At 38.2% G+C, this 19,272-nt stretch overlaps 2 protein-coding genes across 2 annotated transcripts; both read right to left on the bottom strand.

Moving 5' to 3' along the window:
- On the bottom strand, positions 206-4,019 carry LOC109716593 (probable LRR receptor-like serine/threonine-protein kinase At1g34110). The gene is made up of 2 exons (XM_020242124.1): positions 1,151-4,019; positions 206-832 (listed from the first exon to the last, which is right to left on the bottom strand). The coding sequence occupies exons 1-2, from the start codon at positions 4,017-4,019 to the stop codon at positions 450-452; spliced, it is 3,252 nt and encodes a 1,083-aa protein (XP_020097713.1). The 3' UTR covers positions 206-449.
- On the bottom strand, positions 13,348-17,620 carry LOC109716538 (alkane hydroxylase MAH1-like). Its single transcript, XM_020242047.1, has 2 exons — positions 17,003-17,620; positions 13,348-14,606 (listed from the first exon to the last, which is right to left on the bottom strand). Exons 1-2 carry the CDS (start codon positions 17,561-17,563, stop codon positions 13,614-13,616), a joined length of 1,554 nt encoding a protein of 517 aa, XP_020097636.1. The 5' UTR covers positions 17,564-17,620; the 3' UTR covers positions 13,348-13,613.

Below are 19,272 nucleotides of genomic sequence, written 5' to 3'. Positions count from 1 at the left end.
CGAGGGCGAGGGTGAGGCAGCGGAGGAGGGCGAGGGCGTGTGTCTGGGTACGGACAGAGGTATGCGCGAGGGCGAGGGCGAGGGCGANTTGCATCAAGACACATATCATGCTCTACATTATTCTGCTCACCATTTGTGATTTTTCTCTACTTAAAAATTCTCTTGTGACAAATTAGCAAGAGAAAAGGCTTTGGGATAAGTCATGTGAAGAAAATCTCAATATGCTGCAATCTAATAAAAACTGTACAGTACAACAATACCAGCATAGCACCAAATTAAACACCCAAAAACCTCCTCTTCTTCTCTTCTTCTTCTTCTTCCCTCAACTGCCTAGAATTTGCATTCTTTCTGGGAACAAACAAAAACTACCAAATATAGCCTTCAAAAGAGATCACCGAAAAAAAGAAAAGAAAAAGGAGAAGGAAAGAGAGAAATGAAACTAGCATCTATCAGCTGTGGCTCGCGGGTTTAATGAGAGGCTGCTGCGAAGTCTTCCCCGCCTCGTCCGGAGGGCTCCTCACCTCCCTCAAAAGCGTGACCACTTCCTTCATCGTGGGTCGATCAGCCGGCGAGGAGTTCACGCAGAACATGGCGATCCCCAGCGCCTGCAGCATCTCCTGGACCGTCTGATCTGCCATCCCTCTCAACTTCGAATCCAGGATGTTGATCGCGGGCTCGAAGCTCCCCATCTTCTTCCTCACCCACTCCACAATGTGGAGGCGGTCTCCAACCATCGGCTCGATGGCGCTCCGCCCGGTTAGGATCTCCAGAAGTACCACACCGTAACTATACACGTCGCTCTTCTCCGTTATATTGGCGGTGTACCCATACTCTGCAATTAAGTAAACCCCATAATCAGTTGTGTTTCTCAACAGTCTCTATACTGAATTAAATGACTAAAGAACTACGCAAATCTTTTGGCGAACTACTCGAATTCTAGCATTTGTTGGAACATAATCTTATAACCAAGAAGTGGTGTTTCTCTAAGGAAATTCTTATTAGGTTGGACTTAATACAGTAGTTGACTTGGAACTTAACTAAAGTAACTTCGAAGAACTAATTACCAGATATTTGCAATGATTCATAGCATAGCAACTCAGCTAGCGAGCAAAGAATATAATAATGAAAAAACCAGGAAGAGTTTACTTGCCTGGTGCAATGTACCCGTAAGAACCAGCAACCCTGGACATGGCATGATGGAAATTCGGCGAATTCATCAGTTTCGCCAACCCAAAATCAGCGAGGAAAGGCTCGCACTTCGAATCCAACAGAATGTTGTTGCACTTAACATCTCTATGAAGAATGGCAGGCACGCAATCGTGGTGAAGATAAGCTAAACCTTGAGCGGACCCGACTGCGATTTTGTACCTCGTTTCCCAATCCAAATTCCTATTCTCCTCCAGGAGCTGTTGAAGATTCCCATTTGAGATGTAATTATAAAGGAGAAGCTTCACGCACTTATTCGAACAATACCCTAACAACTTCACAATGTTTCGGTGCCTAATGTGCCCTAGAATCTGAATCTCGGCCGCGAATGAATCGATTGGTTCTTCTTTCGATTTCCATAGCTTCTTCACAGCGATGATTTCCCCATTAGGCATATCGGCTTTGTATACAATTCCAGAACACCCTTTTCCTATCACGTTCTCATCCTTTAAACACTCGAGAATGTTTTCGATACTGAAGTTTAATTTCTGAAACGGAATGAAGGTCCACGGGTAGGAGAAATTATCGGTCCCATTGGATAAAGAAATCATTGCCTTCTCAGCAGCTAACTTCCTTCTTCTGCTTATCAGAAGCCAAACCAGAGCGAATAATAGTGCGATTGAACCTAAGACAGCACAGACAAGAACTGCGGTCTTGATCGATTTGAGAGCAGTTCTGCGTATAAGGTCAGAAGAGCAAGTATACCCATCGAAGGATTCGCAAAGATCGGCGTTCTGAGAATAAGAATTTGGCGATAGAGTTCGAAAGAATGGAGTGACAGGAATTGGACCAGAGAAGTTGTTGTACGAGATATTAAGAGATGTTAGGCTCGTAAGCATGCCCAGAACTGTTATTCTCCCATAGAGCGAATTGCTCGAAAGATCCAGAGATTGCAACTGCGTCAATCCAGACATCTCCTCTGGTAATTCCCCGACGAATTTGTTAAAGCTCAAGTTTAAGCTTATGCTCAAGCTTGTTAAGAAGCCAATCTCAGGAGGAACTGGGCCGGATAAGCTGTTCCCGCTTAGATCAAGCATGGTTAGCTTCTGCAAGTTTCTTATAGATTTCGGTAACGGCCCGGTTAACAAATTGTTGTTGAGAATAAGCTTATTCAAGTAGCTGAAATTACCAAAGCTTGAAGGGATATCTCCGGAGAAGCGGTTCTGGCTGAGATCGAGCTGCTCTAAGTTCATCAGCTCCCCCATCTGAGGAGGGATTTCTCCTACAAACTGGTTGTTGTGCACATCAAGAAGCTCCAGAACAGTAATATTAGCAATCTCCGCAGGTAATCTCCCGGAGAAATTATTACCGTAAAGATCCAAAAAGACGAGGTTTTGGAGCTTACCGATATCTTTCGGGATCTCCCCGGAGAGCTGATTCTCTCCGAGCCTCAATCTGACTAGAGATTGGCAATCGGAAACGGAGGGAGGCAGTTGACCGGTCAGCGAATTCCCCAAAAGCAGCAACTTGCTGAGCTTCTCCAAGCTAAAAATCTCATCGGGGATCGTCCCGGTAAGCCTGTTTTTGGAAAGATCGAGCGCATAGAGCTCGCTGCAGTTCCCGAAAGACGGAGGGATAGTCCCCGAAATCGAGTTCCCCCACAAGAAGAGACTCTGCAAGAACTTCAAGTTCCCAAGCTGCGACGGTATCGGCCCAGAGAGCGCGTTCTTATCCAATTGCAAAGCGGTCAAGCTACTGCAGTTGCTCAGCTCCTCCGGCAGGGGCCCGGTTAACATATTATCCGAAAGATGGAGTTGTTCCAGCACCGATAACTTACCGAGCTCTCGAGGAATCTCTCCCGACAGCTTATTTGCGGAGAGGTCGAGCACCACCAAGGAAGAGCAGTTGGAGAGCTCGCCCGGGATGGGACCCGAGATGGAATTGCCCCAAAGAAGCAAGCTTGTGAGCTTCTGTAGCCGGCCCAGCTCGGGCGGGATGGAGCCGGCGATCTTGTTCATGTGCAGGTACAGGTTCCTCAGCTCCGCGCACGAGCCCAAGCTAGCAGGAATCGGGCCGGAGATGTCGGTGTCGTACAGAGCCAGGGTTTGGAGGTTCACCAAGCTCCCGAGCTGGGGCGGGATCGGGCCGGAGAGAGCGGTGGCGGCGGCGCCGAAGGTGGTGAGGTTGAGGAGGAGGCCGAGCTGCGGCGGGATGGGGCCGGTGAGGAAGGGGTTGCCGCCGATGCGGAACTGCTGCAGGGAGAGCAGGGAGCCGAAGTGGGGAGGGATGGAGGCGTTGAGGAGGTTGTCCTGCAGGCAGAGGACTTGGAGGGAGGAGAGGTTGGAGAGCGCAGGGGGGATGGGGCCGGAGAGGCGGTTGGAATTGAGGAGGAGGAACTGGAGGGAGGAGAGGGAGGAGAGGGAGGGAGGGATGGGGCCGGAGAGGGAGTTGGAGGAGAGGTCGAGGAGGCGGAGGGAGGCGAGGGCGCCGAGGGAGGCGGGGATGGGCCCGGAGACGTTGGCGGAGGAGAGGTTGAGGAGTTGGAGGGATGTGAGGGAGGAGAGAGGGACAGAAGGGCTTTGCCGTCGGCGGACAGGGAAATGGTTGTGCTGAATGTGGAGAATAATAAGGACGTTATCAAGAGGAGGAACAGCCTCATCNGTTGGAGGAGAGGTCGAGGAGGCGGAGGGAGGCGAGGGCGCCGAGGGAGGCGGGGATGGGCCCGGAGACGTTGGCGGAGGAGAGGTTGAGGAGTTCGCGGGATCTGCCGCCGAGAAGAGGGACAGAAGGGCTTTGCCGTCGGCGGACAGGGAAATGGTTGTGCTGAATGTGGAGAATAATAAGGACGTTATCAAGAGGAGGAACAGCCTCATCATCTGGATGGATTTTCCCTTCTTCCTCTTAATTTCCTCTTTCCTCCTCCTTCCTTCTTCCTCCTGAGGTTGTTACTTACTAAGTAGTCTAATAATATTGATGATGAGATTTTTGGGGGAGGTTTAGATCAATACACCATTTACAGCATGTTAATTGCATGCATGATTGCTCGGACATAATGGGAGCGATACTTGCTTGTAAAAGATATTCGAGGGGCAAATGCAGGTGGTGGTGGTGGCTAACTAACACGAGTTGAGAAAATTTCTTAAGTGCAAAACCACCAAAACTTTTAAAAAAGAAGAATGAGAATGAGTTGATCAAGGCACCAAAAGCTTTTTATAGTTCTATTTGAAATAGGAAATGGGTTTGTGGTGCTTCTACTTACATGCACCCAAGAAGGTAGCATGAGAGAGTGATGAAATTAAGAGAGAGAGAGACACAGAGAGTAGAGTAGTAGATAGTTAGAAATGAGGTTCACTAACTTAACTACCAAGCGGAGGAGAAGGATAAGAAGATGAGGGAGGAAGCAAAGGAGCTGTCCATGTGAGAGAGGAGAAGCTTATTGTATTTGTTGCTTCAGCTTCACCCAAAAGTCATACGGAAGAAGCCGGAAACGCCGGTGGTGGTGTCTGCTACTGCTGCTGCTGCTACTCTCTCCGGCTCTCTCACCTCTCTTGCTTAGACCCCTCAAACCCCAAAACCCTCTACTCCCTCTCCTTCTCTATAAAGAAACCCCAACTCACCACTCATATATTTGCTCCCTTCTTTAGTTGCTTTTATTTTGTGTGTTTGTGCATGTGTGTTAGAGAGAGAGAGAGAGAGAGAGAGAGAGAGTCAAAAGGAAGATTTGCTCAAATAACCTTCAGGTATTTTAAATTTTCAAAAGTATTCTTGGCAACCCATGAAGACCTTGTTAGGTCATATGATAGAATGTAGTGGTGCTTTTAGATATATAAATCATTATGCCAAAATAAAAAAAGCTTTTCCAACAATCTATCGATGTTACCGACACTCCCTAGAGCAAGTCGCAAAGGGCTTGGTGATTGGTATTCAAGACCTAAGTTCGAATCCTAATTTATTCACATTTTCAGCTAAATTTATTTTTAAGTGAAATAAACGAAACGGGTAGTGTGCTATCTATCTCTCAAAAAAAAAAAAAAAAACAATCTATTGATGTTAAAGGGTGAGAACTTCAAAATAGAGCTTTTTACTTTTAGAGCCGTAAATCTTAGTTTAGTTTTTCACGGTAACTCACAAATACTGTACTTTTATTTTATCATAAAATTTATAAAAAATGGTTATATTTGAAAGCTAAAATAAAAGCCACTAAAATATATTCATAATCTCTAAATCAAAGTAATAATACTATCCATCCATCTATAAGTAGAATATAAATCTTCCACTTAATTAATCCACACAAAGAGTAATATACTCTTTAGTGGTCTTACCAACTTTTTTTTTTAATACTAAACACTCGAAAGAAAAAAATTAAACCCTTCAATTGAGTGGCGTAAAACATACACCATATACTCAGACCAGTATTTTTCATCTCGAAACACTTATTAGGAGTAAAATGTTAGATGTACATTAATAGCCTTAAAGATAGGAGGAGCTTTAGGCATACGATGAAAACATGAGGGTGTTTGAAAAACTTTCTTTAAAAACTAGGAAGAGAGCAATAATGCTATTATTATCTATACAACCTATTTAATTATGATGTACATCATACGCTCTACCAATCTTATTAATGAAATGAGTGAATTTTTTTTACCTATTAAATATAAAAATATTATTCACTACCAATTGAAAAAATTTTTAGAAAAATATAATTAGTTTGTACTGTTTAAAATCACCAGTCATATCGAAATGATCGGTGATGAAAAAATTTCTACCAAGCAGATTGATAAAATGTAAGATATATTGCTCTACGAATAAATACTTCAGGGGACAGGGAGTGTGTATAAAACTATATATAAAGAGGATATATATATGTTAATTAATATATTAAACTAGTGCCAAAATCTTCTGATTTTGTCTGAGGAAAATCTAAGTTGGTCTACAAAATGCCATTCCCTCCCCCCTCCCTCGCCCACGTGATCTGCGGCTGCTTCCTGTGTCTTTGTGGGCCCCAAATCTGGGGACTTAAAAATAAAACCCTGATTATAAGGAGTGCCCAATGTCTTATTACCTATCTATGTCTAATCTAATATCTATTATATAATTGTGTACACTATTACTAGACCAAGTAGGGCAACTCTTTACTCTAGGGTTGCTCCTTGAATTAATTAGTAGTGTTTTTTTATTCCATTTCTAATAACATCTCACTCAACATGCATGCTCCTATCATACCCACCCACCCCACAAGCACGGTTGCTTTATGATTCGTGTTGTCCTATAAGTAAGCTGGTCAAAATTAATATGCTTTTATCTTGTTCTTGGTTAGCGTTTGTGCGCAACTTAGTAGAAATAATATCGTAAATTATATAATCCTAGGTTTGAATCATAAAACATGTTTTATGATTCGCCTAACTGGGCGTTCATAAGTTCCGTGCCTGTTTATGAAATAGCTTAAAGATAAGCCTTTTAGTACTGTGTATAAAAATGTATTGTTTTTCATCTGCGTTGAGTTTAACATAACAAGTATTTGTTATCTTTAAATAGTTTTATATAAACATCACTCACTATCAAAGCTCATGTAGGTACATGTTTATATGGAGCCCTTTCAAATTTGAATCTTGCAATGCAGGGTGCGCCGCTTAAGTCTATTATTGTAGCTTATCTACCTATCTAGAACTCTTTTTTTTTTTATTAACAGAAATAAATGAGACCAAAAATAGATAGAGTTGTTATATGTTTCAATAAGCAGTGATTGCTCTTAATTACTTCACATAATTAAACGTAAACTCAGATCAATAGAGTTATTTATTCTTTTAATTCCACAATTAGGGGTACATTTTTTTGGTTTTGGGTTTTAGGTATAGTGCCCCATTTTGGGATTGGTAAAAACCAAAAAACAACCCACGTTTAACCAATAACACACTCTCATTTTATCCCTAATCCCAATTTCCCAAATCCCCAAACTCTCCCTTCTTAAACCCCAAAAACCCATCCCTTAAAATTTAAATTCCCCCAAGTTGCCCTTAAACCCTCCCAATTAATGCCCTAAACCTCATGCCCATTTTGGTCATTTCACACCCCCCCCCCCCATGTGGGGTCACGGTCAAGGCCCAAATGGGTTTATTAGATTACAAATTTACAACCAAGGCTTAGTATATAGTACCATTAATCCTTGGGAAGAGGAGCATTTGATGATAATAAGGGCGAGGCAAATAAAAAAGCTTAGGGGGGTGTGTGATGTTAAAGTTAAAGGACTAAACCCTCCTCTTGGAGTGGAGGGGAACAACACCCATTTCCATGTATTGGGATGCTTCATTTGGGACTCAATTTATCTCTTCCCATTAGTTTACCTAAAGGTGTTAGGCGTGGAGAGAGAATCATAGAGGGACTGTAGTCAGAGAGAGCGAGAGATATATATACACAGATCACAAAACTTTCTATATAAGTATTATTTAATTTATTTAAATAATTTTTTAAAGTCATAATAATGTTTTTTTTTTAAAAAAAAGTGAAAGTTTGAAACTAGAGTTTCTTTAGTCGAATGATTAATTTTAAAATACTATCTAAGAATTTGTTTGACACTATTTACGTCTTCACTTTAGACAATACTTTATAAACTGAAATATCTATTCTACATAAAGTGAATATGAATTTAAACCCCATAAGTAAAAGTTTTAATTTTATACTTCTAACGCTATCCCACAAAGAAAGAAGCTAATGGAGATTTTGTAATATAATAGTTTTTAAAATTTTAATAATATTATTCGGATAAACATTTTATTAAATAGTATTATGCCTTATGACACAACTAATTAAGCCATACATGGGGGAGGTTAAAAGGGACTAAGGGAGGGTGAAAGAGGGTAAAATCATGGTACCTAACGCACGGTAAAATTTAATTAAGAAATGGGCAAGGGGTTGGGTTAATTCCAAGAGGAGAATGGTGGGGGGTTTTGGGGAATTGGGCTAAAGGAAATTTTATTAAAAGGGGTAGTAAAAAAAAAGGGGAAAAAAAAAAAAAACCGGACCGGGCTTCAAAATATTAAAAGAAAAAATGGCCAGGCACGGTTCACCAGTGGAATGGTCTGGGCGGGTTAGGAAGGGATTTTTAAAACCGGTTTTTTGTTTTTTACCTTTTTGACCGTACTAGTAGCACGAGACACCGCCTCGGGAACCCGCCCCGGTCCGGTTCTTTTCAGAAATAGGAGCCGGGATCGAACCGGACCGGGCCGGAAGTAACTCGGTTGGTTCCTAAAGTTCGGTGCATATGCGACGTATAATTACGTTACTTGCATGTGATTTTGGTGTTGAGGTTATTAGTAATGTTGTTGGACCCAAGTACGTACACACAAACGTTACTGATATAGAAAATAGTAGATTGAGAGTTACGTCGTTAAATACGAGATCAAAATCAAAATAAAAACATTAAATTAATTACTAAGATATATTGTTTAGGATTGATTCTGTTACCATATTATTAGTGACATCATCAATCAAATGAAAAATGATTCATCAATAGTCCTAGTTTGTTGATTAATTAGTTACTAGAGCATTGTTTGTTATTGTATTTTGTGAAAATTAGTGATATTATATCATGCTCTTTCTTGTGAAATATACTAATATTGAAGTAGCGCAAGGTTCCCCAAATTAAAAAAAAAAAAAACTGGCATATTGGATTCTATTATATATTTTGTTCTGTAACACAAAGGACATCTTTGATAATTTTATATTTGTGAATATTTCGAAAATATACAACTATTAAAGTGCACGTGAAGAGCGTACGTATAGTTATGAACGACAATCACTTAAGTGCAACAACTTGGGCGCTTAATTACAAGAGATGGCAAAAAATGCTCAAGGAAAGAGGTTAATAACTAACCCAACCCATGCATCAATGGCTTGACCTAGGAAAATTACATATACATAGACATATGGTACGGCCATATATATACACCCACTAATTAATTAACCATGTTTTTGTTGTTAAACTAGTAGGATCATATGTAGTTTCCATTGAAATATATGGTTGGACTTTGAATCTTGGAACTCACATTAATTTCGATAAATTATTATTGCTCAGACCGCGTAAGCTCACAGATAAAAATATTATTCTATGGTTGAGAAAAGAATATAAAAGTTGAGATATGTTAGACTAAGTTTAGATCACTATAATTTCTTTACGAGGGGTCGCAGCTCATAAGTCCTAGGTTTAAGACTCCTAATCCAAGGTCCAAATTAGGTCAAAGGAAATTATGATGGCATGTGTTCCGCAACCTTAAGCATGATAATGTTGTAAGACACTCTCTTGAATCTGTCATACGATCGAGCCGAACTCAAATCCATCCTCAGATACATGCACTTACTCTATCATGTTTTCTGGCTAATGGATCCAATTTGATTATTATTATTACTATTAATTAAGTTGCAGTGCTTAATCCGAGCCAAACCCAAACCCAAGATATTAGATCAGATTCAATTTGAAACTACTCAAGTTTGATTTTGAGGTCAATCGCAATCGAGCAACAGGTGCAACAATGAGAGCTTAATTCAGATATATATTAAGATCAGCTCGATCCATTTTTTGAGTAACATGGTACTCCACGAACTGAATCACCTTATTTATTTTCCACAAAATTCCGTCGACTTGAGCGCATCTCAAATAAAAGGGACTGTTTGGTATTGAATCCTACCTAACATTGTTGAACCAAAATGGGTTCAACAATGTTTTTTTTTTTGTTTTGTTTTTCTCAAAAAAAAAAAACATTGTTGAACCAAAATGGGTTTTAGAAAAAACATGTAGGGGTATTCTTTTTTTCCATTTTCAGGTTGAACCATAAAAGTTATATCGTAATTAAACTATTACAAAGTTTTTTTTTTCAAAGAAATAAACGTGATATTTTCTCACCGTAGTCTCCATGCAATCCTAAATCATATTCTCCACGCAATATTTCTAAATCGAGTAAAACTCCACAAATCAGGAATAAGCACAATTTTGGGCTTCGTAGGCCTATTCGGCTCATTTCCACCTCCTAAATCTTAATTACTCCTAATTAACTAGATAGTTTAGAAAGAGGTTAATGAAGAGCATCACTTGTTAGAGTCATCTTTGTGGTGTTTACAATATTTTTTGATTTTTTTATACTATAATTTAAACTATAAAAAAAAATTAAGTTAAAAAACCTATTTTCGCTAGGCGACAATTAATCTATGAACTATATACTTTGGGAAGCATAAACATACTTAACCACTCTGTAGCATTCTATGCAAAGAAGAATAATCCAAGCAACAGTGGCAAAACACTTCAAGGTGGGTAAAAGATATGTACAAGCCTATTAACAAATTAAGCAACGCACTTAATAAAAAAGATGAATGAGGTTAAACTCAATTAATTAGTGTACCATTAGTGTACCCTCATTTTTAAAATAATCCTTAGTTTGGTATCTCTAAAGTGTCTAATCCATTGAGCCCCAAACCCTAATACATAGGTTGTCACCGTGTCCCTTTGTACTATTACTATAATTAATGCTAAATCTGCAGACCCAAGTGCCTCTTTCCCTGAAGTTTAGGCATCGAAAATAGGTTAACTTTTAAGTGACAAAGTACCTAGGTAAGTAATTATAAGAGCTTGAAGAGAGACAACAATAATTAGTGTAATATTTCATATATTCACGCAAAAGGTGCAGTTGCAAGGTTACAGTATTAGGATTGATGATACATCAGTCGAATTCAAATTCGGAACATCGAATAGCTGTTCAAGAAAAAAGATTGCATGTTCGATTCTTCAAATAATCGTCACGAATCAGCTACAATCAGGTCCAAAATCTTTAAAACATGTAATTTAATTGTGATAATTAAATAGAATGATTTAATTTTAACAAAGCACTCAAAGCCCATCAAGGCCCAAAAGATCCGTGTCATATCTCATAGGCCCATAACAGGCCATATCATAGTTTGTTGGCCCATTAAAGGCCCATATAGTAGCCCACATACATTTTAATTAATCATGCGTTAAGAGGAACAATCATATTAATTATATAAAAATGTATAAAATTTACCTCAACTATCACCCATTTTAATCTTACTGCTTTTAAACTTACTTGATTTGAGTCAGTTAGTAACCCTTTAACTTTATAATTTTACAAGTTTAGTTAATATATTTTATACAACTTATATAATTATAAATTCGTTCCAATAAGCAATTAGCTTAAATTTTATTTCAAAAAAGCCATCAGATTATTTAAATAAAAAAAGTTTAAAGATCGAGTACTAAAATCAAAATTTTAAAAGATTGAATAGTTGAATCAAAATTATCTATGCATTTTTACCTTAATTATATTCTTTCTTTTAAAACTTTTCAGGGTGAGTTATTGGGAATTTAAGAAGTGTGGAACTCTTTTTCTGAGAAAGAAAAGAAGAAGAAAATATTGAAAACCGTACTCATCAAATCTTTTTCTTCTACGAGTGGGATTTTTTCTTAATGTGGATGTTACGTTAATGGTGACGAGCAATATCTTTTAGCAACTTGGTAACGCAACAAATTAAACCTATCTTTTTCTCAAAATAAAATAAAATAAAATAAACCTATCTTAATTAAGAGATACCTATCGTGTAATTAATTTTCTTCTGATAACCAAACAGAAAATGATTTGCAGGTGATTGATGATTGATAATTAAGCAGTGCCTAACTATTTTGAAACAAATAAAATTCCTGATGCATAAGCTGCCAAAGTAGGTTCGTACATAGCTTAAATTTCAAATATTAATTGCTTTCGTTAAGTATAAATTTACATTAATTTGCTGTATATTAGTACGTAGTTTGTAGTTTAATGTGTTTTTCTTATGGTTTTTATTTTAGTTTTCATTTAAATTAATCTTATTTATTAACGATAATAGAAAAGAAAAAAAAGGCTTCATAGTTTGGTATTAAACACAAATTCAATCTTTGTGACGCGCGAGATAATTAAAGTGACCTGCAATTAATATGTATGTGTATATATCTAAGAGGCTCTTCAAGTTAGTAAGAAAAAAGAAAAGGTTTAGTAGTAGCTTTTTAAAATTTTCTTTTATTATTATTTCTGAAGAAGATATATTTTAGTTAGTTTGACACGGCATCTAACCATATAAAAATTTTGGGCTATGTTAGCCTACAATAATAAAAAATTGATTATAATTTTACAGCTCTATCATCTAATAGCTTTTATTTTCTCTTAGTTTGATCATCTCCTGTATATATATTACCCTCTTTTTTTAACTGAAATTCAAAAAAGCTTTATTTTTAAAAAAAAACCTAGAGGGTAGAAGTAATACAATCCTTGGATCAAGGGTTGTAATCCTACAAATTAACCTTTTTGAATCGTAGACTTAGTGTTTTTAAAATTAAAAATTTTCCTTGGAAAAAATCAATAAATTACAAGGTGCTACAATTAATATATATAATTTGCATTTTACAAGCAACACCACAGTCGTGTTAATTACCATTCACTACTGTTTGGTGGGGTTAATTAATTGCAATAAACCAGTAGTCACATCGCTGTACATTTGTTTGAGGATAAATAGGTGCAAATATATTCCAGGTCATTAATTACTCAACACGGAGTAATTAAAGATATGAAATGATGCTTAAGAAAGAAAAGTATAAAATGCACGCATCTTACTAAATTAATCCTGGTCTTAGAAATCTTAATTAATGGTAGGTAACCCTTCTATCTCTCAGGTAAAGTGTCATTAAATTAACTCCCATCTTTTTTATTGGCTGTTATTTTTCTTTCATTCTTAATTTGCTTACCTTGTCGTGTAGTGTACGTAGCTTGTTAAAAAATAAATGAACAAATAAAAATCAAAATTAATAAAAAAATTTATGTCGTGCTTACTAACCACTTTTCAAAGACTTGTGTGCGCATTAATTCATGAAGTTCCAAAAACACCTAAAATTCCAAAAACATCCTCGTAAATGGACGAAATTAATTAAGGGCTCCACGTACGTAGATGCATGAACGGAACACCTCACGAATTAAGAGGTGTCACAAAGCGCTCGCGCAACGTTATCCACTGTTTAATGAGTTACATAATATAATACTCCTTATTTATTACGACAAATTAAAAATAGTTTTTTTTTTTTCTAAAAAGAAAGGTGGAGTTAATTAGATTATAATTAGACAAATACAGATCGACGTGGTCGAGTAGAGTCCAATAATTCATTCTCAGATAAAATACAAAAACATATATGCTAATTTCCTTCCTTAATTACTATATATTAGGTCCATACTCGTATTAAACATATACAATTAACACGTTCACTAAACGCTCGATCAAACATCATCATGCACAAACAAAGTATAATCGATCCACAACATTTTTAATGTAAATCATCATGCCCCCCTTTTTTCTTTTGATATACCCCTTTTCAAATATTCCTATTACGTAACCTGCATGGTGATCATATATAAACAAAGCACGCATGCACTCCGATCATGAGGTTAACTGTCCCTCTTCCTAACCCTAACCTTCAAGCCATTCCTCATGTGCAGTATGATCGAAAGCCTCGGCTTCACGACGAAGCCCTGCGCCACTTCAAAGCGAAAATTCGTGACCACGGCGGCGACGACCGCCTTCATCTGCGTGAAAGCGAGATCCCTCCCCAAGCAAGTCCTCGGCCCGGAGTTAAACGCCGGAAACTTATACGACGGCTCGTACCGCAGCTTCCCCGAAGACGAAATCCACCTCTCCGGCTTGAACTCCAAGCAGTCCTTCCCCCATATCTCCTCCATCCTCCCCATTGCATACAGTGAAAATATCAGCCTTATTCTTTTGTTGACACGATGGCCGCTCGGCAGCACGTCGGGCCTCACGGGCGCCTTGTGCTCGAACGGCACGGGCGGGAACAGCCGCAGCGACTCGCACAGCGCTGCATGCAAGTACACCATATCGCGCAGCTCCGCGGACGTCGGAAAGCTAGGGTTTCTCGGCGCCAAGGACCTCAGCTCCTGCAGGATCATCTTTTCCACGTGCGGATTTTGCGCCAGCGACCAGAAGAACCACGTGAGCGCCGAGCTCGTCGTGTCCCGCCCCGCCACCATGAAGTTGAGGGTGGAGTCGCGTAGGAACTTGTAGAAAGCGGCGTCGCTGTCGTCGAACTCGTCCCGGGAGTCTAAGTAGGCACTTAGAATGTCGTCGGTGGCGGCGCCAGCTGCGGTAGTGTTCTTGGATTCTCTTCGTGCCGATATGATGTGGGCGATGCATTGGTCGATCGTGCCCTGGGCCGCACGCATGTGGCGGTGGTCGCCGATATTGAGCCATTTTTGGAGCTTGAGCCACGCTCTGGGGATAACGTGGCGGTAGAAGAGGATCTCCTCGACTTCGTCCATGGCCTTCGCGAAGGGGTCGGTCGGAAAGTTGACCGCGAGGCTGGCCGGGTCAACGCCGAACACGAAGTTGTACGTGGTGTCAAAAGTCAACCGGAGAAAAACATCCTGCATGCATGCATGTTCACGCATCGATCAGCAACCCTACAACCAATTCCCGATTCTAATTTACAATCCTATATCATTCAAGAGTCTATATTTCTCTACTTAATCTTATCTTCTTTTTTTTTTTCCTTCTTTTACTAAAACACGCACACACAAAAAGAAAAAAAAAGATTTGTAAATCCTAAGATTACAATCCTAGGATCAATTAACGGTTGTGCTCCTATAATAGAATAGAATTAATAAAAGTGGGTAGACTTTTTCAGAGCTGTGCTATGAAGTTTTAAACATTAAACCTTGTTGTTTATCCATTAAAAAATATTAGTAAACCTCTCAAAAACTTTTATAAAAAGTTTGTAATATATAATTTAATAATTTTTATTAAACTAGTACAAGTGCGCATGCATGACGAGGACTTTGCAGAAAATAGAAAGAAAGTTAATTTTTTTTTGAAAAAAGTTATATGCAAATTTAGATGAAATTTGATTGTATATGTAAAATTAACTAATTTTATTAATTTGTTATCAACTAGTTGACTGAAAAAATAGGGAGAATCGTAGTAAATTTATTCATTTAAATTTTATTTTCTATTAAAGTTAAATAGATTAGGAAATTATCTTTGTGCTGGTTGATAATTAAGCTAAAAACTTATCGTTGGATAACTTAAAAACATGTAAGAGTATTTAAGACATAAGTATATCTTTCGAATAATGTGAAATTTTATAAGATTATTTTAAGTATAGGTGTATTTCAGGAATAAATATGTATTATGGAAGAAAACTTGAAAAATTCAAAACATTTATTATCTCTTTTACATATAACTAGCTAGTAGAAATGCACATGCAATATATGCACGCTTTGCAAAAAAAATTTAAATTTCAAAAACATAGTTTTACTTTAAATTTTAAAATTTGCTTACATTTCAAACGTTCGAGTTGGCCAATACTTTGTTACCAATTTCTTTCTAATTAAATAAGAATACAAGTATGAATTTTGCGTAGATGCTATTTTTGAAATTTTTTTTTTTAAGAGATAGGTAGCAGCACGCTACCCGCTTTATTTATTTCATTTAGAAATAAACTTAGCTGAAAATGTGAATCAACTAGGATTCGAACTTGGGCCTCGGGTACCAACCACTAAACTCTTTGCTACTTGCTCTAGAGACGGTCGGTTATTTTTGAAAAATTTTGTGTTTCGTACACATATACACACAAGTAGAATATCATACATATGCATACTTATTTCTATAAATAGTTCCCAGTGAAAGAGACATAAAAAAACCCTATCTAGCATGGAATCTCTTACAATAAACTTGTCAAGTTAATTTTAAACTGATATCCTCGCAACCATCTATCTAGTGGAGGGGATGGTGGATGGTGATGGTAGGAAGGCGATGGTGGAGACGGATGGTAGGGGCATGGACTAAGAGAGATAAAGACGAGAAATTGACAGAGAGAGCGAGAGGAGAAATTGAGAGAGAAATGAAAGATTAATCCTAATCATCTATCAAAATTGATGAATAGTTAGAAACTTAGGAGCACAAGAACTATTATACTCTTAAAAACACGAAGGCCTTCGTACTCTTAACCCTTTTTCGATGATAAAATATTCGAATCGTTGATAGACTTGATCTACCGTATTTGAAATATGTAGAAAATAACTTTTGCGATTTTTCGATAGCATTTACTTAGTGATGGAAAAAAATTCAAAATTAACGGCTAAAAAAAAATCGCATAAAAAGTGTTGATATAAAATTAAAATTTTCAATCAAAGATATCGATCTAGTTGTAGATAATATAAAGAATTTTGTTTAAAAATTTCATCTGATTTGGATACTTATACACCGTTCAACTTAGAAACGGTAGACATCAACCATTCAAAATTATTAATTTTAAACCCTTTTAATCGCTAGGTAAATGATATCGAAAAATTATAAAATTTATTTCTAGATATTTTAAATACGATAAATCAAATCTAATAAAATTATATTAAAAAATTTCATGATCGAAAAAAGTTTAAGAGAGCACAACAGTCTTAAATCCAATATATATATATATATACACACCCTAAACAAAAGTCTCTAAAATTATTTATTAAATTTTGTCCGTGGTATATTATCTCAATATTACTATTTTCTTCTCTTCTTATATCTATTATATACCTAGGTTAAATTTTTTTACTATATATTTAGTAGAAAATTATTAAATGGTGCAACTTTAGTGAATGTTAAAGAAACTCGCGGTCCGATCGAGTTTAACTTGAAACTCGGACTGAGTCAGCTGAATTTGATGGAGCTAGCTAGTTTGGCTCTAAATCCGGAACTACTGAGTTTTCGCCGAGCTTACTTTAGGACACTGATTATTAATTAACCGCGCCCCGTTTCCATCCCTATGTATATATACCTGCAGGTTAAACACCTCGCCCTTGTCGGCGAGGTGGCCGAGGACCGGGACGAGCCCCTTCTCGAGCTTCTCCTTCGTCGACGCTTCGACGAAGGCCCGAAACTTCGGACCACTCATCACTAGGTGGGCCTTCTTCCTCTGGAAGCTCCACGACTCCATGTCGGCGTTGAATATGCCGTTCCCGAGCACGTCGAATATCTTGGCGAACTCCGTGCCCTTCGGGTAGTTCGGAAAGTTGGACGTGAACACGTGGCGCATGTTGGCGGGGTCGCAAGTGATCAGCACGTCGACGGTGTTGAGCCAGGGGCCCCTGACCAGGAAGGTGCACCCCGTGCGCCGGAGCAAGTCCGTGCTCCACTCGTGCAGGCGCTCCATGTTGACCAACACCCCGGGGATCATTCCCGCCACCGGCCAGTTCGTCGGGAGGCGGCAGTCGCGGTCGCCGCTACCGCGCCCCCGCGAGAGGCGGCGGAGGAGGAGGAAGCAGAAGACTGAGACGAGGAGCTCCGGGTGCGTTCGCAGGAACGAGAGAAGCTGTTGCAGAAGCTGCGGAGAAGCCATTAAAATTTTGTGGTGTAAAAAAGGACCCAGAATGTTAGTACATGGGAAGTTGAGGGTGGCGTGACTTGATACTTATAAGCCCGAGTTTGAGTTGAGCACAAAGTAGCTAGGGCTACAATTTGTGTGCGAGTAAACATGGTTAGGTAAAGGTTCACGTCCGAGTAGGTATATATCTCAGTATATAGGAGGCTCTGATAAATATATATACATCAGTATCTCTTGAGGATTCTACTCGATCTTATTTTGTTTTTCTTTTCTTTTCTTTTTTAGATTTGTGCATGTTGTATTTGTTTTACGTAGTTCGAAAATCAGTCCACGAGTGAGTTAAATATTGGGTAGAGATCGATATAAAAGATTGATTTTAAATACCATTCTCTGTTAATTGTCTTTGTGAAATTAATTACAAAATATTTAATATATCTTTTTTAAGATTGTGTTACTGCGATAGAGAGAGCTTCATTTTCTTGATAAAAAGATGCAGATCAGGACACACGTACGTATACTGGCTAGGTGGGCAACATTTTGGAAATTTAATTCATTAATTAATTAGCTACCATCGTGTGTATATTGACCCTGTCAACTTTGAATACATTTTTCTGTACCTATCACATTATATTATATATATAATACACACACACACACGCACGCACGCAAAGAAATAATTTTTCTTTCATATATACACAAATTAAAGGGATCAATTTTTATATTTAATATAAAAATATTGTATAAATTTTCCAACTAATAACTGCCAATAGGGACTTCTCTAATTGTATGTTAATTAATTTTTATATGCAATTTAAAAATATTATGTAAATTGGCCAACTAATAACTACCAATAGGGACTTTTAATTGTAGGTTGCTTTGCATTTCCCTTCTTGGAACTTAATTAATATTGCCAACTTGTTGCTAATTAGGTGGCTCTCCTGATTGACACAGTACCTCTCCATCATAAATTTTCTGAAATACTCGAAAACTTAGTACGTACAACATATATTAAGATATATTTAGAAACATATAGAAAGATAACGGGTCGCTTTTGTAGCTTAGAATTTTTTATATCTCCTGATCCGGGCAAACCAAACAAGATTCAAACCTAAGGTTTAAATTAAGGGATCAGAAATAAAACTTATATTATAAGACCCATTAACCTTTGGGTGGGTTATCTTTTTTTTTTTTCAACTTTTTTCATCTTCTTGTGAACGTTTTTTTAGAGAAAGATAGTAAGCTACCCGCTTCATTCAATAGGAATAGTGAACTTAGCAAGATAGATGAAAGCAGCTAGGGCTTCCAAAGGATACAAAAGGATAAAAGAGCAAGAAAAACAAACAGAAAAATAGCGAGTAAAAAAGAGTTAGGAAAAAAAAAAAAAGGGAAGAAAACCAAAGAGAGGGTCGACGGTCAGTGTATCTCGCTCCAAGAGGCTAGCAGGGCTTTAACTCGCTCCAGCGACCGGGTAGGGTTGTGGGATGACACGCGGAAAATAATGTTGTTCCTGTCCGTCCAAACGACCCACCAGATTGCCGTCAGAAGGGTTAAACCTTTTAGCCTCGATACAGAGTCGATTATGCCAGTAGTTTTGATCCAAAGTTCTCGAATCTCAATTGAGTCTTTTGCTGTCACGTCCGAACCTTCCGCGCATAGGAGCAGGTATCTAACAAACACACAGTTACAGAGGAGGTGATCGCAATTTTCCTCACCGAACGCACAGA

This window comes from Ananas comosus, linkage group 10 (genome assembly GCF_001540865.1).
Source record: "Ananas comosus cultivar F153 linkage group 10, ASM154086v1, whole genome shotgun sequence".
NCBI lineage: Eukaryota > Viridiplantae > Streptophyta > Magnoliopsida > Poales > Bromeliaceae > Ananas > Ananas comosus.
The sequence above is the reverse complement of the archived record's forward strand: the minus strand, read 5'-3'. Positions and strand labels throughout refer to the sequence as shown.